This window comes from Phyllobates terribilis, unplaced genomic scaffold (genome assembly GCF_046119375.1).
Source record: "Phyllobates terribilis strain yellow unplaced genomic scaffold, ASM4611937v1 Scaffold_3__8_contigs__length_932513732, whole genome shotgun sequence".
Lineage (NCBI taxonomy): Eukaryota > Metazoa > Chordata > Amphibia > Anura > Dendrobatidae > Phyllobates > Phyllobates terribilis.
Genome location: NW_027362763.1, coordinates 20113013 through 20128514, shown reverse-complemented (window position 1 = coordinate 20128514; position 15502 = coordinate 20113013). Strand labels below are relative to the sequence as shown.

Sequence of the window (15502 nt, the reverse complement as noted above, 5' to 3'; positions counted from 1 at the left end):
TCTAGCGGAGGTTAAGCAGACGGCTGGGGCAGATGTTTGAAGCCTGGGAAGGGGGTAATACCCACGGAGCTTCCCAGGCTACTAATATCAGCCCCCAGCTGAATACATAGCCTTTACTAGCTATTAAAATGGGGGACCCCCCCAAAAAAAATGACGTGGGGTCCCCCCTATTTTAATAGCTAGCAAAGGCTAGGCAGACAGCTGGGGGCTGATATTAATAGCCCAGGAAGGGTGCCATGAATATTGGCCCCCTCCCAGGCTAGAAACACCAGCCGTCAGCCGCCCCAGAAATGGCGCATCCATAGGATGCGCCAATTCTGGCACTTAGCCTCACTCTTCCCACTGCCCTGTAGCGGTGGCAGTGGGGTAATAAGGCTGGGGTTGATGTCAGCTTATAATGCCAGCTGACATCAAGCCCAGGTTAGTAATGGAGAGGCGTCTATAAGACACCCCCATTACTAACCCCATAGTCAAAGTTACAAAAAAACACAAACACCCAGAATAAAGTCCTTTAATTGAAATAAAGACACAATTCTTTATTGTTCTAAATTAAACCATACTTACCATCACGCCCATTCCAGCTGAAGCCAACGATCTCCTGCAATAAAAGTAAAATAATAAACCAACATCATCCTTACCTTTCCATGGTTCCCAGGACGGCTCCAGCTCTGCTACATTCACATGACAGGCTGGACCGCAGCAGAACGCTGCCATCCAGCCTGTCATCCCGCAGACACTGAGAAGCGCAGGCATGCTTGCGCTCTGCAGTGTCTATGAAGGATGACAAGCTGGATGGCAGCGCTCGAGGTGAGCTGAGATCATTGGACATGAACTCGTCTCATCTTTATGCCGTCACAGCCAGACACTGAGGAGCGCAAGCATGCCTGCCCTTCTCAGTGTCTGCGGGATGACAGGCTGGATGGCAGCGTTCTGCTGCGGTCCAGCCTGTCATGTGAATGTAGCAGAGCTGGAGCCGTCCTGGGAACCATGGAAAGGTAAGGATGATGTTGGTTTATTATTTTACTTTTATTGCAGGAGATCGTTGGCTTCAGCTGGAATGGGCGTGATGGTAAGTATGGTTTAATTTAGAACAATAAAGAATTGTGTCTTTATTTCAATTAAAGGACTTTATTCTGGGTGTTTGTGTTTTTTTGTAACTTTGACTATGGGGTTAGTAATGGGGGTGTTTTATAAATGCCTCTCCATTACTAACCTGGGCTTGATGTCAGCTGGCATTATAAGCTGACATCAACCCCAGCCCTATTACCCCACTGCCACCGCTACAGGGCAGTGGGAAGAGTGAGGCTAAGTGCCAGAATTGGCGCATCCTATGGATGCGCCATTTCTGGGGCGGCTGACGGCTGGTGTTTCTAGCCTGGGAGGGGGCCAATATTCATGGTACCCTTCCTGGGCTATTAATATCAGCCCCCAGCTGTCTGCCTAGCCTTTGCTAGCTATTAAATTAGGGGGGACCCCACGTCATTTTTTGGGGGGGGGGGGGTCCCCCATTTTAATAGCTAGTAAAGGCTAGGTATTCAGCTGGGGGCTGATATTAGTAGCCTGGGAAGCGCCGTGGGTATTACCCCCTTCCCAGGCTTCAAACATCTGCCCCAGCCGTCTGCTTAACCTCCGCTAGAGACTAAAATTACGGGGAACCCCACGCCAATTTTTTTTCTAATAAATCCTTACCGGTGTATGCCGCTGCTGAATTGGCGGCTTTTCATGTTTCACTGTGAGCACTGTTCCCATCGATTTGGGCAATCAGTGTAATGCCACAACCAACATGGCTGCGGCATTACAGTGAGTGGCTGGCAATCCCTGCATGATTGGTGCTCTAAAGCGCGCCAAACATGCAGGACGGGGACCCGAGCTCCCGCCCGAGCATCGCACAAGTACTCGGCGAGCTCTGAGCATCTCGAGTACGGAGATGCACGGGCGAGTACCCAGCAGTGGCGAGCATGCTCGCTCATCACTAGTGGTCACTAAGGGGATAATTGCAAAAAGCGCTCCCCGACCAAGTTTTACCCATTTATTACCATAAAAATAAAAAAATGCTTTTCTTTTTATTAAAAAAAAAAGGGGGGGGGGCGTGTCTTTTTTTTACTTTTAGTTTTATATTTATTAGCTAAATAGCTGCACACGCCGCACTAATTCTATGTCGTATTTTTTTTTTTTGGGGGGGGGGGGGGGTCCCTTCTTTTTAATAAGCAGCAAAGACTACACAGACAGTGTTTATTGTCCCCTTCCCAGAATAATACCAGCCCTCAGCTGTCTGCTTTCCCTCAGCTGGTTATTAAGAATAAGGGGGGCACCACGCCTTTTTTTTTTCCAAATAAATTATTTAAAGGGATTAAAAAGACTAAACCCCCCTGAGTGTCCCGTGAAATGCACTGAGGGGTGCTAGTTTTTTATCTGTAGGGGGTTGTGAGATTAAATACCTCTGTGTATAAGATTGCTTTAAACGACAGAATGACTGTATGTAAAAGCCGGTGTAAGAAGCAGATTGCACATGGCTCTTATACAGATGCTGCTTGATAAAACCGCACTGCACTCACCGGACCCCCGTCCTACCCCTCAGGAGCAGCTGCGGAGGAGTGCGAGCCCTGGAAGGAGAATGACCGCTCCACCAAGCACCGGCCCCTGGGGCGCACTCGCTGCTGGATACTTCAGTGCTGCTTCTCACCTGCTTGTTTTCAATTTACAGTGACTTGCGAAAGTATCCCCCCCCCCGCCCCTTGGCTTTTTTTACATTATAAGGTGTGTAAATATTTTGGAATCCGATTTGTGTGATGCATCAGCACTAAATAATGTAAGATGGTGAAGTGAGAAAAATATCGGCATAAATTAAATTTATGGAATCAAATCACTAAAAATTGTCATATGCATATGTATTCACCTTTTTTGCTGTGAAGCTCCTAAAAATTTGTTGCAAGCAGTTCCCTTCACAAGTCCCTTGCTTAGAGACAGGACGTCCACCTGTGTGCAATCTAAGTGTCACATGTCGGTCAGTAGATACACTTTACCTTTTCTGAAAGGTCACAGAGGCTGCAACACTATTAACAAGGGGCACCACTAACCAAACACCACCACGAAGACCAAGGAGATCAACAAACACCACCATCAAGACCAAGGAGATCGCCAAACACCACCACGAAAACCAAGGAGATCGCCAAACACCACCACGAAGACCAAGGAGATCGCCAAACACCACCACGAAGACCAAGGAGATCGCCAAACACCACCACGAAGACCAAGGAGATCGCCAAACACCACCGCAAAGACCAAGGAGATCGCCAAACACCACCGCAAAGACCAAGGAGAACGCCAAACACCACCGCAAAGACCAAGGAGATCGCCAAACACCACCGCAAAGACCAAGGAGAACGCCAAACACCACCGCAAAGACCAAGGAGAACGCCAAACACCACCGCAAAGACCAAGGAGAACGCCAAACACCACCGCAAAGACCAAGGAGAACGCCAAACACCACCGCAAAGACCAAGGAGAACGCCAAACACCACAAGACAGCGACAAAGTTATTGAGAACTACAAGTCAGGGTTGGGAGATATATATATATATATAAAATCTCCCAATCTCTGATTCCCCGGAGCACCATCAAATGGAAGGCACATGATACCACAACAAACCTGCCAAGAGAGGGCGCCAACCAAAACTCTCAGCCTGAGCTAGGAGGGCATTAATCAGAGAGGCAGCACAGAGACCAAAGGTAACCCTGAAAGAGCTGCAGAGTTCCCAAGCAGAGACTGGCGTATCTGTCCATACAATCACAATAAGCCATACACTCCATGGAGGTGGCCTTTATGGAAGAGTGGAAATTTTAATTCTTATTATGGCTTTGCTTTTTGTGTTTAGAGCAGGGACTCTTAAGTATGAGGACCCTTAGTTCGGGTTACAAGCTTGTGTATTTTGGCCAAAAATATATATAGGGTGCACTCAGTACCGGGCAGCCCGCCTAATCTAATAGTATGGGCGTAACTAATAGGCTGTAAGCCGGATACTGTGCACTACCCAGGTGTGAACCGTGCCCTATACAAGCCTTTGTGTGTGCAATTCAAATACTAAGCCATCACCCCCTCCATGAAATGGCCGGTTGTGAGTGATTGTCTCATCAGTATTTTGCCCCTGTGTAGCCGCCATCTTTATGTGGGTTTGCTGCATCCTGGTCGTGCATTAAGTCTGAAGATCTGAGCAGGTAAATACTGCTGCCCTTTTTTTGCTGTGTTTTTTTCTTGAATCTTGCGGGAATTTTAATTCTTTATGGAAGAGTGGGCATAAAAAAGCCTTTACTGACGCACAAAAATTGTGAAATGGTCAAAAATGGTCTCAGTCGAGGGGAAGATGGGTGGTGTGAAATACAGGGCTGTGGGGTCGGTAAGCCAAACGTCCGACTCCTCAATTTCCACGACTCCGACTCCCTCATACACGGCTCATGTGTAAGTGATAAGTTTACTGTAGCACAGATTCATCTCCGCTAAAAGTCCAGACCCTGAGATCAGGAATAGGACAGACATTTATAGGACATTTCAGAACTTTCCCAAATTCTTCTGAAAAATATTCCCCACGAACTGCATCGAGCTACTGCACCCAATTTATTATATATTGTTGGAGTTGGTCCATTTTATACCGAGTCCACAGCCCTGGTGAAATCCAGGGATATTCTTGAGGAAAACCTATTTGTCAGTGATTTGAGACTGGACCAAGGTTCACCTTCCAACAAGACAATGACGCAAAGCGCTAAAGCAACACTCGAGTGGTTTAAGGGGAAACGTGGAAATGTTCTGGAGCGGCCGAGTCACAGCCCAGACCTGAATCCAGTGGAGACTCTGTGGTCAGACGTGAAGATCGCTGTTCACCAGAGGAAACCATCTAACTTGAAGGAGCTGGAGCAGTTTTACTTTGAGGAATGGGCAAAAATCCCAGTGGCCAGATGTGGAAAGCTCATAGAGACTTATCCAAAGTGACTGCAGCTGTAATTGCTGCAAAAGGAGGTTCTACAAAGTACTGACTTTAGGGGGTGAATAGTTATGCAAGCTGAAGCTTTCTGTTTTTTTTGTCCTATTTGTTTGCTTCACAATAAAAAGAAAACCAAATATTCACAGTTGTCGGCACGTTCTTTACATGAACGGATGGAAACTCACAAAAAAAAAAGCGAAATTCCAGGTTGTGAGGTAGCAAAACACGAAAAATGCCAAGGGGGTGAATACTTTTGCAAACCATTGTATCTCTGCCCTTCTTTTGGTTCTATAAAGCCACAGCTGTCAATCCTAATTGAGGGAGACTGAAATGGAGAGAAAACAAGTAGGTGGGAAGATGCATTTAAAAGTTTGGCTACACCAAGTGTGCACCGGGCTCCTGTGCTTGGTTTTAACAGTCATCCCCTGCTGACTGAGCCCCTTGTAAAGGGTTTGTATTGTGAAAACGAGTTATCACCTCACTATGGGATAGATGAGAGCTTGCTGATCAGTGATTGTGCGACCGCTGGTACCTGCAGCAATCGGCAAAATGAGGAATTTCTATCCCTTTATGGAGCGGCTGGCTGGATGCCCGACCACTACTCCTTTCATTCTCAATGGGACATCACCCCCTTCCTTGCACAGTCCCCAAGCATGCAGCCCCACGCAAGTAACATAACTCCATTCACCGTGCAGCATCGTTCCCGCGCAGCCATGGAGCATGCAGCCCCACGTGAGTAACATCACTCCATTCACCGTGCAGCACCCTGTCATGCAGCATCGTTCCCGCGCAGCCATCGAGCATGCAGCCCCACGTGAGTGATATCACCACCTTGCCTGCATAACTACCCCGTGAGTGACTTCACTCCTCTCCCTGTCTGCATGCAGCCCCACGTGTGTCCCATGCAGCCCCCCACAACACCCCTGCAGCATTATCCCCTTCTCTGCCCAGCCCTCAGCATGCAGCCAACACGACTGACACTGCTGCTTTCCCTTGCAGCCCCCTCAGCATGCAGTCACACGCTAGTAACCTCAACCCCTTCACTGCACAGCCCCTCGAGTGACATCACCCCATTCCCTGCCTGAGTGAGTAACCTCACACTTCCCCTCGCAGCTGCCCAGCATCCAGTATTTTCCCCGTCCCCTCCAGCATGCAGCATGGTCATCCCATTCCCCGCACGGCCCCCCCAATATGCAGACCCACACAAGAAACATCCTCTCCTTCCCCGCACAGCCCCCACAACATGCAACTCCACTCAACTAACTTAAACCCCTTTCCTGTGAAAGCCCCTCCCAATACACAGCCCCATGCAAGTAGCAGCAGCAGCACCTTCCCTGTTCAACCCTCCAACATGCAGCCCCATGTAGTAACATCATTCATGTCTCTTTGCCCCCAAAATACATCCTCAGACCTCTCACACTTAGTCCTGTGTCCTCGTTTCATCTCCACACAACTCCATAGTGCGCTCCTCAGTCCTCTCGGGGTCTCCAATCACCGCAGCACAACGCTTCTTTCTGGTGTCAGGTCTGCACTGGAGGAGGCCCCGCCCCTTTTGGTGACATCATCCCCCTCACAGGAGGGGAAAAATGGCCAGACCCCATTTCACCTCTATGGGGGGGGGGGGGGGAGGAATGGCCAGACCCCGTTTCACCTCTATGGGGGGGGGGGGGGGAGGGGAGGAATGGCCAGACCCCATTTTACCTCTATGGGGGACGAGGGGAGGAATGGCCAGATCCCATTTTACCTCTATGGGGGGGAGGGGAGGAATGGCCAGACCCCATTTTACCTCTATGGGGGGGAGGGGAGGAATGGCCAGACCCCATTTCACGTCTATGGGGCGGGAGGGGAGGAACGGCCAGACCCCATTTCACGTCTATGGGGCGGGAGGGGAGGAACGGCCAGACCCCATTTCACGTCTATGGGGCGGGAGGGGAGGAACGGCCAGACCCCATTTCACGTCTATGGGGCGGGAGGGGAGGAACGGCCAGACCCCATTTCACGTCTATGGGGCGGGAGGGGAGGAACGGCCAGACCCCATTTCACGTCTATGGGGCGGGAGGGGAGGAACGGCCAGACCCCATTTCACCTCTATGGGGCAGGGGGGGGGGGAGAAATGGCTAGATCCCCTTTCACCTCTGTGGGGGGGAGGGGAGGAATGGCCACACCCCATTTCACCTCTGTGGGGGGGAGGGGAGGAATGGCCACACCCCATTTCACAGCTATGTGGGAGATGGGCAGACAGTGCAGTGTTGGGGTTTGCTGTGTGTACGGTGTAGTGCGGGGGGTGTGATGTGTTTGTCGGATGCCGTGATTTCTTGCTGCTTAGTTGTGAATCTTAAGTTTGTGTTTGACTGTTAATAATGCTATGTATAAAAAATGGTGCGTTTTCAGAGATGGCTGTCGGTCAGTGACCCCACCCACTTGTCTTTTAACCCCAGTTTAATGAGAGCTATAACCTGATAGATATTTCCTTCTACAGAGCTGAGACAGGACAAGTTCTTTTTCTGGTTTTGGTTGCGTCATATTGGGAGCATTCAGTGTAGATGTGATGTCCGTGTCCGGCTGCTGACTTCTGAGCACCAGAAGCTTCTTCATGTAAATTTCTCTCTGAGGCCTTGAGACGTGACTACTACTGTTGATTTGCAATGTTACGGCACATAGGATCTAGTACATAGCGCACCATATTTTTTTGGACTATAAGACGCATCGTACCATAAGACGCAGGGGGAGGGGGTCTGCTGCTGACACTGGTAGAGGGTTAATGTCCCCCAATTCTGTATCTAGATTTCCCATCCTGGTAAATATGGCCCTCATCCCTCTTCCTGGTATGCATGACCCCCCTCATCCCTGTATGTATGCCCCCCCCCCTTCATCCCTGTATGTATGGCCCCCCCCTTCATCCCTGTATGTATGGCCCCCCCCTCATCCCTGTATGTATGGCTCCCCCTCATCCCTGTATGTATGGCCCCCCTCATCCTGGTATGTATGGCCTCCTCATCCAGGTATGCTTGGCACCCCCTGATCACTAATTACGCTGCACACAAAAAATAAACAATCATACGCACCTCCTTTCTCCTCCAGCGCTGCGTCCTGTTCTGCTGCCAATAAGGATCTCACGATGTGAGCCGCGCATGGCGTAATTGCCATGCACCCTCACACAGTGATCTGCTGTGCCGGAATAGTCACTACTCCCCACCCCGGGACTTTGTGTGTGGGGAGCAGTGACCATTCACTTTCTTCAATAGCGCGCACACTGTGCCCGCTATGAAAGCTCATGAATATAAACTACAACCTACTCCCATGGGCTTGGGGAGCACTAAATATTCATTTTTCTTAATAGCCGGCACACTGTACCGCAGCGTGGCTCCTGCTGCCGCTCTGCGGTCTTTGTGCCCGCTATTAAAGACCATGAATATTCACTACAATCCACTCCCATGGATGTGGGGAGCAGTGAATATTCATTTTCACATATAGTAAAAGGAAAGCCAGCTCACCCAGTACTTATAATCCAGCTTGCACAGAACCAGGTGGATCCACACCAGAATTTGCTCAAAAGGGATAGTTGTTCCAGCGTCTGGTAAAATAAATCTTTCTTTATTTTTCGTCCAGTAAAAACTTGCAAAAATTACAATGGTTGCATAGACTGGGTAGGGGGGAGCTTAAGCAGTGAGAAAGAATGCAAGTGAGCGTTCGAAATGCGTCTTGCTCCCCTACCCTGTCTATGCAACCTTTGTAATTTTTGCAAGTTTTTAATGGACGAAAAATAAAAGAATTATTTTACCAGATGCTGGAACAACAGTCCCTTCCTTTTTTTTGAGAATATTCATTTTCTTTAGTAGCGAGCATAGTGTAGGATGCAGCAGGTGGCTCCTGCCTCCTATGCCCCGCTCCTCCGCCGTTGCCACTCCCCCGCCCCATCCTCCTCCACCCACAGCGACCGTGTGTGTGTGTGTGTGTGTGTGTGTGTGTGTATGTATGCCGGTGCGTCTTATAGTCCGAAAATAAATATATATATATATATATATATATATATATATATATATATATATATATATATATATATATATATATATATATAATTATTATATGGTAGAAATTATGATTGGATGGATCCAAGTTTTTTTTCACAAGTTCCATATTTCATTATTGAAATTGTCCCCCTCTCTGATTTCCAGCCTCTTCTTCTATCATAAAGACGACTGCGAGACCCAATCCCTCCACATCATCCGGATTTCTAATATTCCCATCCGAAACGCTCCTGAATGACCCTCCCCGAGAATGGACAAAGAGATAACCAGAAAAATTATAGACTTTGCCTTGGAGATCATCTGTCTACTGAGCGGAGAGGTAAACTCTTCTATATTTCTATTATCTGCTGAGCGGAGAGGTAAACTCTTCTATATTTCTATTATCTGCTGAGTGGAGAGGTAAACTCTTCTATATTTCTATTATCTGCTGAGCGGAGAGGTAAACTCTTCTATATTTCTATTATCTGCTGAGTGGAGAGGTAAACTCTTCTATATTTCTATTATCTGCTGAGTGGAGAGGTAAACCCTAATATATATCTATAATCTGCTGAGCGGAGAGGTAAACTCTTCTATATTTCTATTATCTGCTGAGCGGAGAGGTAAACTCTTCTATATTTCTATTATCTGCTGAGTGGAGAGGTAAACTCTTCTATATTTCTATTATCTGCTGAGTGGAGAGGTAAACTCTTCTATATTTCTATTATCTGCTGAGTGGAGAGGTAAACTCTTCTATATTTCTATCATTATCTGCTGAGTGGAGAGGTAAACTCTTCTATATTTCTATTATCTGCTGAGGGGAGAGGTAAACTCTTCTATATTTCTATTGTCTGCTGAGTGGAGAGGAAAACTGTTCTATATTTCTATCATTATCTGCTGAGTGGAGAGGTAAACTCTTCTATATTTCTATTATCTGCTGAGTGGAGAGGTAAACTCTTCTATATTTCTATTATCTGCTGAGCGGAGAGGTAAACTCTTCTATATTTCTATCATTATCTGCTGAGTGGAGAGGTAAACTCTTCTATATTTCTATTATCTGCTGAGTGGAGAGGTAAACTTCTATATTTCTATCATTATCTGCTGAGTGGAGAGGTAAACTCTTCTATATTTCTATCATTATCTGCTGAGTGGAGAGGTAAACTCTTCTATATTTCTATTATCTGCTGAGTGGAGAGGTAAACTCTTCTATATTTCTATCACTATCTCCTGAGCTGAGAGGTAAACTCTTCTATATTTCTATCATTATCTGCTGAGTGGAGAGGTAAACTCTTCTATATTTCTATTATCTGCTGAGTGGAGAGGTAAACTCTTCTATATTTCTATTGTCTGCTGAGTGGAGAGGTAAACTGTTCTATATTTCTATTATCTGCTGAGTGGAGAAGTAAACTCTTCTATATTTCTATCATTATCTGCTGAGTGGAGAGGTAAACTCTTCTATATTTCTATTATCTGCTGAGTGGAGAGGTAAACTCTTCTATATTTCTATCATTATCTGCTGAGTGGAGAGGTAAACTCTTCTATATTTCTATTATCTGCTGAGCGGAGATGTAAACTCTTCTTTATTTGTATTATCTGCTGAGCGGAGAGGTAAACTCTTCTATATTTCTATTATCTGCTGAGTGGAGAGGTAAACTCTTCTATATTTCTATCACTATCTCCTGAGCGGAGAGGTAAACTCTTCTATATTTCTATCATTATCTGCTGAGTGGAGAGGTAAACTCTTCTATATTTCTATTATCTGCTGAGTGGAGATGTAAACTCTTCTATATTTCTATTATTATCCGCTGAGTGAAGAGGTAAACTCTTCTATATTTCTATTATCTGCTGAGTGAAGAGGTAAACTCTTCTATATTTCTATTATCTGCTGAGTGAAGAGGTAAACTCTTCTATATTTCTATTATCTGCTGAGTGGAGAGGTAAACTCTCCTATATTTCTATCACTATCTGCTGAGTGGAGAGGTAAACTCTTCTATATTTCTATTATCTGCTGAGTGGAGAGGTAAACTCTTCTATATTTCTATTATCTGCTGAGTGAAGAGGTAAACTCTTCTATATTTCTATTATCTGCTGAGTGAAGAGGTAAACTCTTCTATATTTCTATTATCTGCTGAGTGGAGAGGTAAACTCTCCTATATTTCTATCACTATCTGCTGAGTGGAGAGGTAAACTCTTCTATATTTCTATTATCTGCTGAGTGGAGAGGTAAACTCTTCTATATTTCTATTATCTGCTGAGTGGAGAGGTAAACTCTTCTATATTTCTATTATTATCCGCTGAGTGAAGAGGTAAACTCTTCTATATTTCTATTATCTGCTGAGTGAAGAGGTAAACTCTTCTATATTTCTATTATCTGCTGAGTGAAGAGGTAAACTCTTCTATATTTCTATTATCTGCTGAGCGGAGAGGTAAACTCTTCTATATTTCTATTATTATCTGCTGAGCGGAGAGGTAAACTCTTCTATATTTCTATTATTTGCTGAGTGGAGAGGTAAACTCTTCTATATTTCTATCATTATCTGCTGAGCGGAGAGGTAAACTCTTCTATATTTCTATTATCTGCTGAGTGGAGAGGTAAACTCTTCTATATTTCTATCATTATCTGCTGAGTGGAGAGGTAAACTCTTCTATATTTCTATTATTATCTGCTGAGTGGAGAGGTAAACTCTTCTATATTTCTATTATTTGCTGAGTGGAGAGGTAAACTCTTCTATATTTCTATTATCTGCTGAGCGGAGAGGTAAACTCTTCTATATTTCTATTATCTGCTGAGTGGAGAGGTAAACTCTTCTATATTTCTATCATTATCTGCTGAGTGGAGAGGTAAACTCTTCTATATTTCTATTATCTGCTGAGTGGAGAGGTAAACTCTTCTATATTTCTATTATCTGCTGAGTGGAGAGGTAATATCTTCTATATTTCTATCATTATCTGCTGAGTGGAGAGGTAAACTCTTCTATATTTCTATCATTATCTGCTGAGTGGAGAGGTAAACTCTTCTATATTTCTATTATCTGCTGAGTGGAGAGGTAAACTCTTCTATATTTCTATTATCTGCTGAGTGGAGAGGTAAACTCTTTGTCATGGTGGTAGCTCGCCTGCCTCTTCAGCGCTGTTCTACTTATGGTCACATTGAAGATAAAAATCCTGCATTCATGGTTTCAGGAACAGGCCATGATGCCACACGGAGTCAAAGGCCTTCTTGAAGTCCACAAAACATGCAGATATTTGACCTTGTTTTTTGCTGTGGACATGGGTCTTGATGAGGCTTTGCAGGGTGTAGATGTGATCGGTGGTGCGGTGGTTCAGCATGAACCCAGCTTGGCTTCTGCTGATGATGTCATGTTGGGTGAGGTAGGTGGTGATCCTTTTACTAATGATGTTCTTAAACCGTTTTCCCAGGATGCTGTTGACACAGATCACTCTGTAGTTTGCTGGATCGTATCGGTCCCATTCTTGTGGATGGGCGTTATGAGACCTTGATTCCCGCTTTGAGGGAAGTAGCCGGCACTCAGGACGTGGGTGAATAGTTTTGACTGTGCCGCATGTATGTCTGGGGAACTGTATTTGTTCATCTCTGGCAAGATGCCGTCACTGCCCCCAGCCTTCTTGCATTTCATCAGTTTGATTCTGTCTTTTATTTCCATTACACTGATTGGAGTGTCCAGAGGATTTTGGAAGTCCTTGATTGTCTTCTCCATGTCCCTCAGTTTTGTGATTAGGTGCTTCTGTTGTGGGGTTAGGTCTTCTTCTGGTATGTTCCTGTAGAGTAGCTGTGCCAGATGTTGCCGTTCTGAATGTGGAGGGTGCTCTGCTTGGGCTTTGTGCCGATGTGACTCCAGGGTTGCCGTTCTGAATGTGGAGGGTGCTCTGCTTGGGCTTTGTGCCGATGTGACTCCAGGGTTGCCGTTCTGAATGTGGAGGGTGCTCTGCTTGGGCTTTGTGCCGATGTGACTCCAGGGTTGCCGTTCTGAATGTGGAGGGTGCTCTGCTTGGGCTTTGTGCCTATGTGACTCCAGGTCTCCCAGAATGAGTTGTCCTGGAGGGAGTCTTCAAGCTGCTGTAGTTTGTGGGAGATGTTCCTCTGTTTTTTCTCCTTGAGGATGCGCTTGTATTGCTTCTGTAGGATTTCATGGGCCGCTCTTAGGTCTCTGTTGTTGGGGTCTCTGTGTTTTTTGTTTGAGGCTACCCTTAGGGAGTTGCGTATTGTCTTGCATTCTTTGTAATACCATTTTTCAGACTGTTTATTTGTAGGTGTCTTGAGGTTAGTCCTTCTAAGGCCTGTAAGTTCTTCCATGGTATATAGGATGTTGTTAAAGTCATTCACTGCCAGGTTGAGCCCTTGCTGGTTTGGTGTTTAGAGACTTGTGTTAAAGTTTACAAGTAACTCTTGGATCTCGATTCTGTTGGTCATGTTGGTGTATTTAGTGGCTAACTGTTTGTGCCACTTGAAGGACGATGGCAGGTTGTGGAGACCGCTCAAGTGGGTCTTTTATGTGGGTGACTTGTCCGTGGATTTCATGTACAGCAGTGTCTGCTTGTGGTCTGACAAGTGGGTTTCAGGGGTGACTATGAAGGCATTTATGTTTGCTGGGTCCATGCCAGTAATGCCATAATCTACCCCACTGCTGCCCATGTGGGAGTTTAGTGTAAATCTCCCTAATGAGTCCCCTCTGGAACGCCCAGTCAGTATATACAGCCCGAGGCTCCGGCACAGGTTCAGCAGTGTCCTGCTGCTTTGGTTCACGATTCTGTCATGGCTGTTTTTTGCTGTCTGTACTGCGTCGCTGTAGAAGGACTCGTCTCCCAGTACGTATGTATTTCCAGCAGGTGACACGTAGTTTTTCTCTGTACCTGTCCTGGCGTTGAGGTCTCCACATATGAGTACCCTGGCCTTGGACTGGAATTGGGCTAACTCCCTCTGTAGGATCTCGAAGATGTCCGGCTTAAAGTATGGGGATTGTGATGGAGGGATGTAAGCTGCGCAGAGGTAGATGTCCTGCTGAGAGGTGAGGATGGAGCTGCTTATCCTCATCCAGATGTGGCGATCTCCCCTCTTTATTGCCTTGATGCGTTCTTTGAGATCCTCCTTGTACCAGATTAGTATGCCGTCTGAGCAGCGGCCCTGTTTGGTGTTGTTGTTTTTCTGGGCAGAGACAGATAATTGCCTGTATCCCATAGGTGCAAGGGATTCCTCCTCTGCTCAGGCTCTTGTCTCCAGGAGGATCTGAATGTCAATGTTTTTTAGCCTCTGTTTGAAGTCTGGGTCGTTTGTCTTGGATTGAAAGCTGAAGCGTTCAGTCCTTGAATGTTCCTGCTGCTGATAACTAAGGATGTCCTATTTTGTTGATATACCTTATAATAGAGATTTTCATAAGATATAACCGTTTTTAGTGGTGGGTTTGGGTGGCATATTTTACTGGGTGTCCCACGAGTTTGCTGCACAATGTGTTGAGCAATGTCCTTATTTCTGCCATGTTGCTGCCCTCTGTTGCTTTGTGTTGGCATTGTGGGGCATGTGGACTCCTGTACTTCTGCCCTTTCAGTGGGCTCTCTCTGGGGATCGCTGTGGGTTGCCATCTATTTGGAGGGCATCTTGCTTGTGGTCTTGGAGGTCTGTTTAGAGCCATGTCCTTTAGCTCTGTGCTAGTTGGTTGACTCTTGAGATGTTTGTCATCCTATAGATGACGGAGCGACATTTCGGGGTGTCTTGCCAGCTGAATGTTTGGTGTTGAGGTAATGCTGGCGGCCAGCTCTGTGTTGATTTGCTGGTTACCTGTTGGCGTTCGTCTTTCCTGGGAAGCAGGGCAGACAGGATTATTTTGGTTCTGGGGAATCTTTGCTGGGCCGCCATTGTGAGTTTTGATAGGTCTTGTGTGACGATTGCTTCTGGGTGGATATGGTTTGATGGGTTATTGATCACCTCTTCTGCTTGTGGGATTGTTGAGCAGAGGATTTTTAGGACCCGTGCCCTCGGGAACAGTCTCTGGGTGTCCAGGTATTTCCCGTTTGAGTCTATTAATAGGACAATGTCAGGGCCTGGTGTTTTATTTGGACCATTTGTTTTCTGTGTGACGTTGGGTCCTTGGGTATTGGTCGCCCTGGGTTTCTGTGATGATGGGGCTGTATTTTCGCTGCTCGGGTTGAAGGTGGAGTTTTTCTTTGTGGTGTTGGGTCCAGGGGTGCTGGTTACCTTGGTTTGCTTTGCATCTGGGGCTGTTTTTTTATTGATGGGATAGTGTGTAGAGTCTGTATGGCTGAGGCTGTCGCAGGTCTGTGATGTGTCAGGCCCCGAGGTAGTTGGTGCAGGCATCAGTTTTGGAGGGGTGATTGTACTTTGTGGTGCCTTCTCTGGTTTTTGTTGCAGGTTTGATGATTTTAGCTCTGTTATTTCTTTTTTGAGCTGTGAATTTTCTTTGCCGCATTTGAAGTGATTGTTGCATTTCACACAGGTCTGTTTTCACCCTTGATATTTCCTCCCTCAGTTGGTCATTTTCATTTTTCG

General features: G+C 46.2%; 1 protein-coding gene across 1 annotated transcript in view; it reads left to right on the top strand.

Annotated features, from left to right (window-relative positions):
- Nucleotides 1-15502, top strand: part of LOC141258706 (uncharacterized) — a 98308-nt gene that overhangs the window by 26652 nt on the left and 56154 nt on the right. Inside the window, exon 3 of the mRNA XM_073673728.1 lies at nt 9151-9322. Coding sequence (XP_073529829.1) covers nt 9254-9322 — 69 coding nt within the window. The 5' untranslated portion in view covers nt 9151-9253. The remainder of the gene's footprint in view (nt 1-9150; nt 9323-15502) is intronic.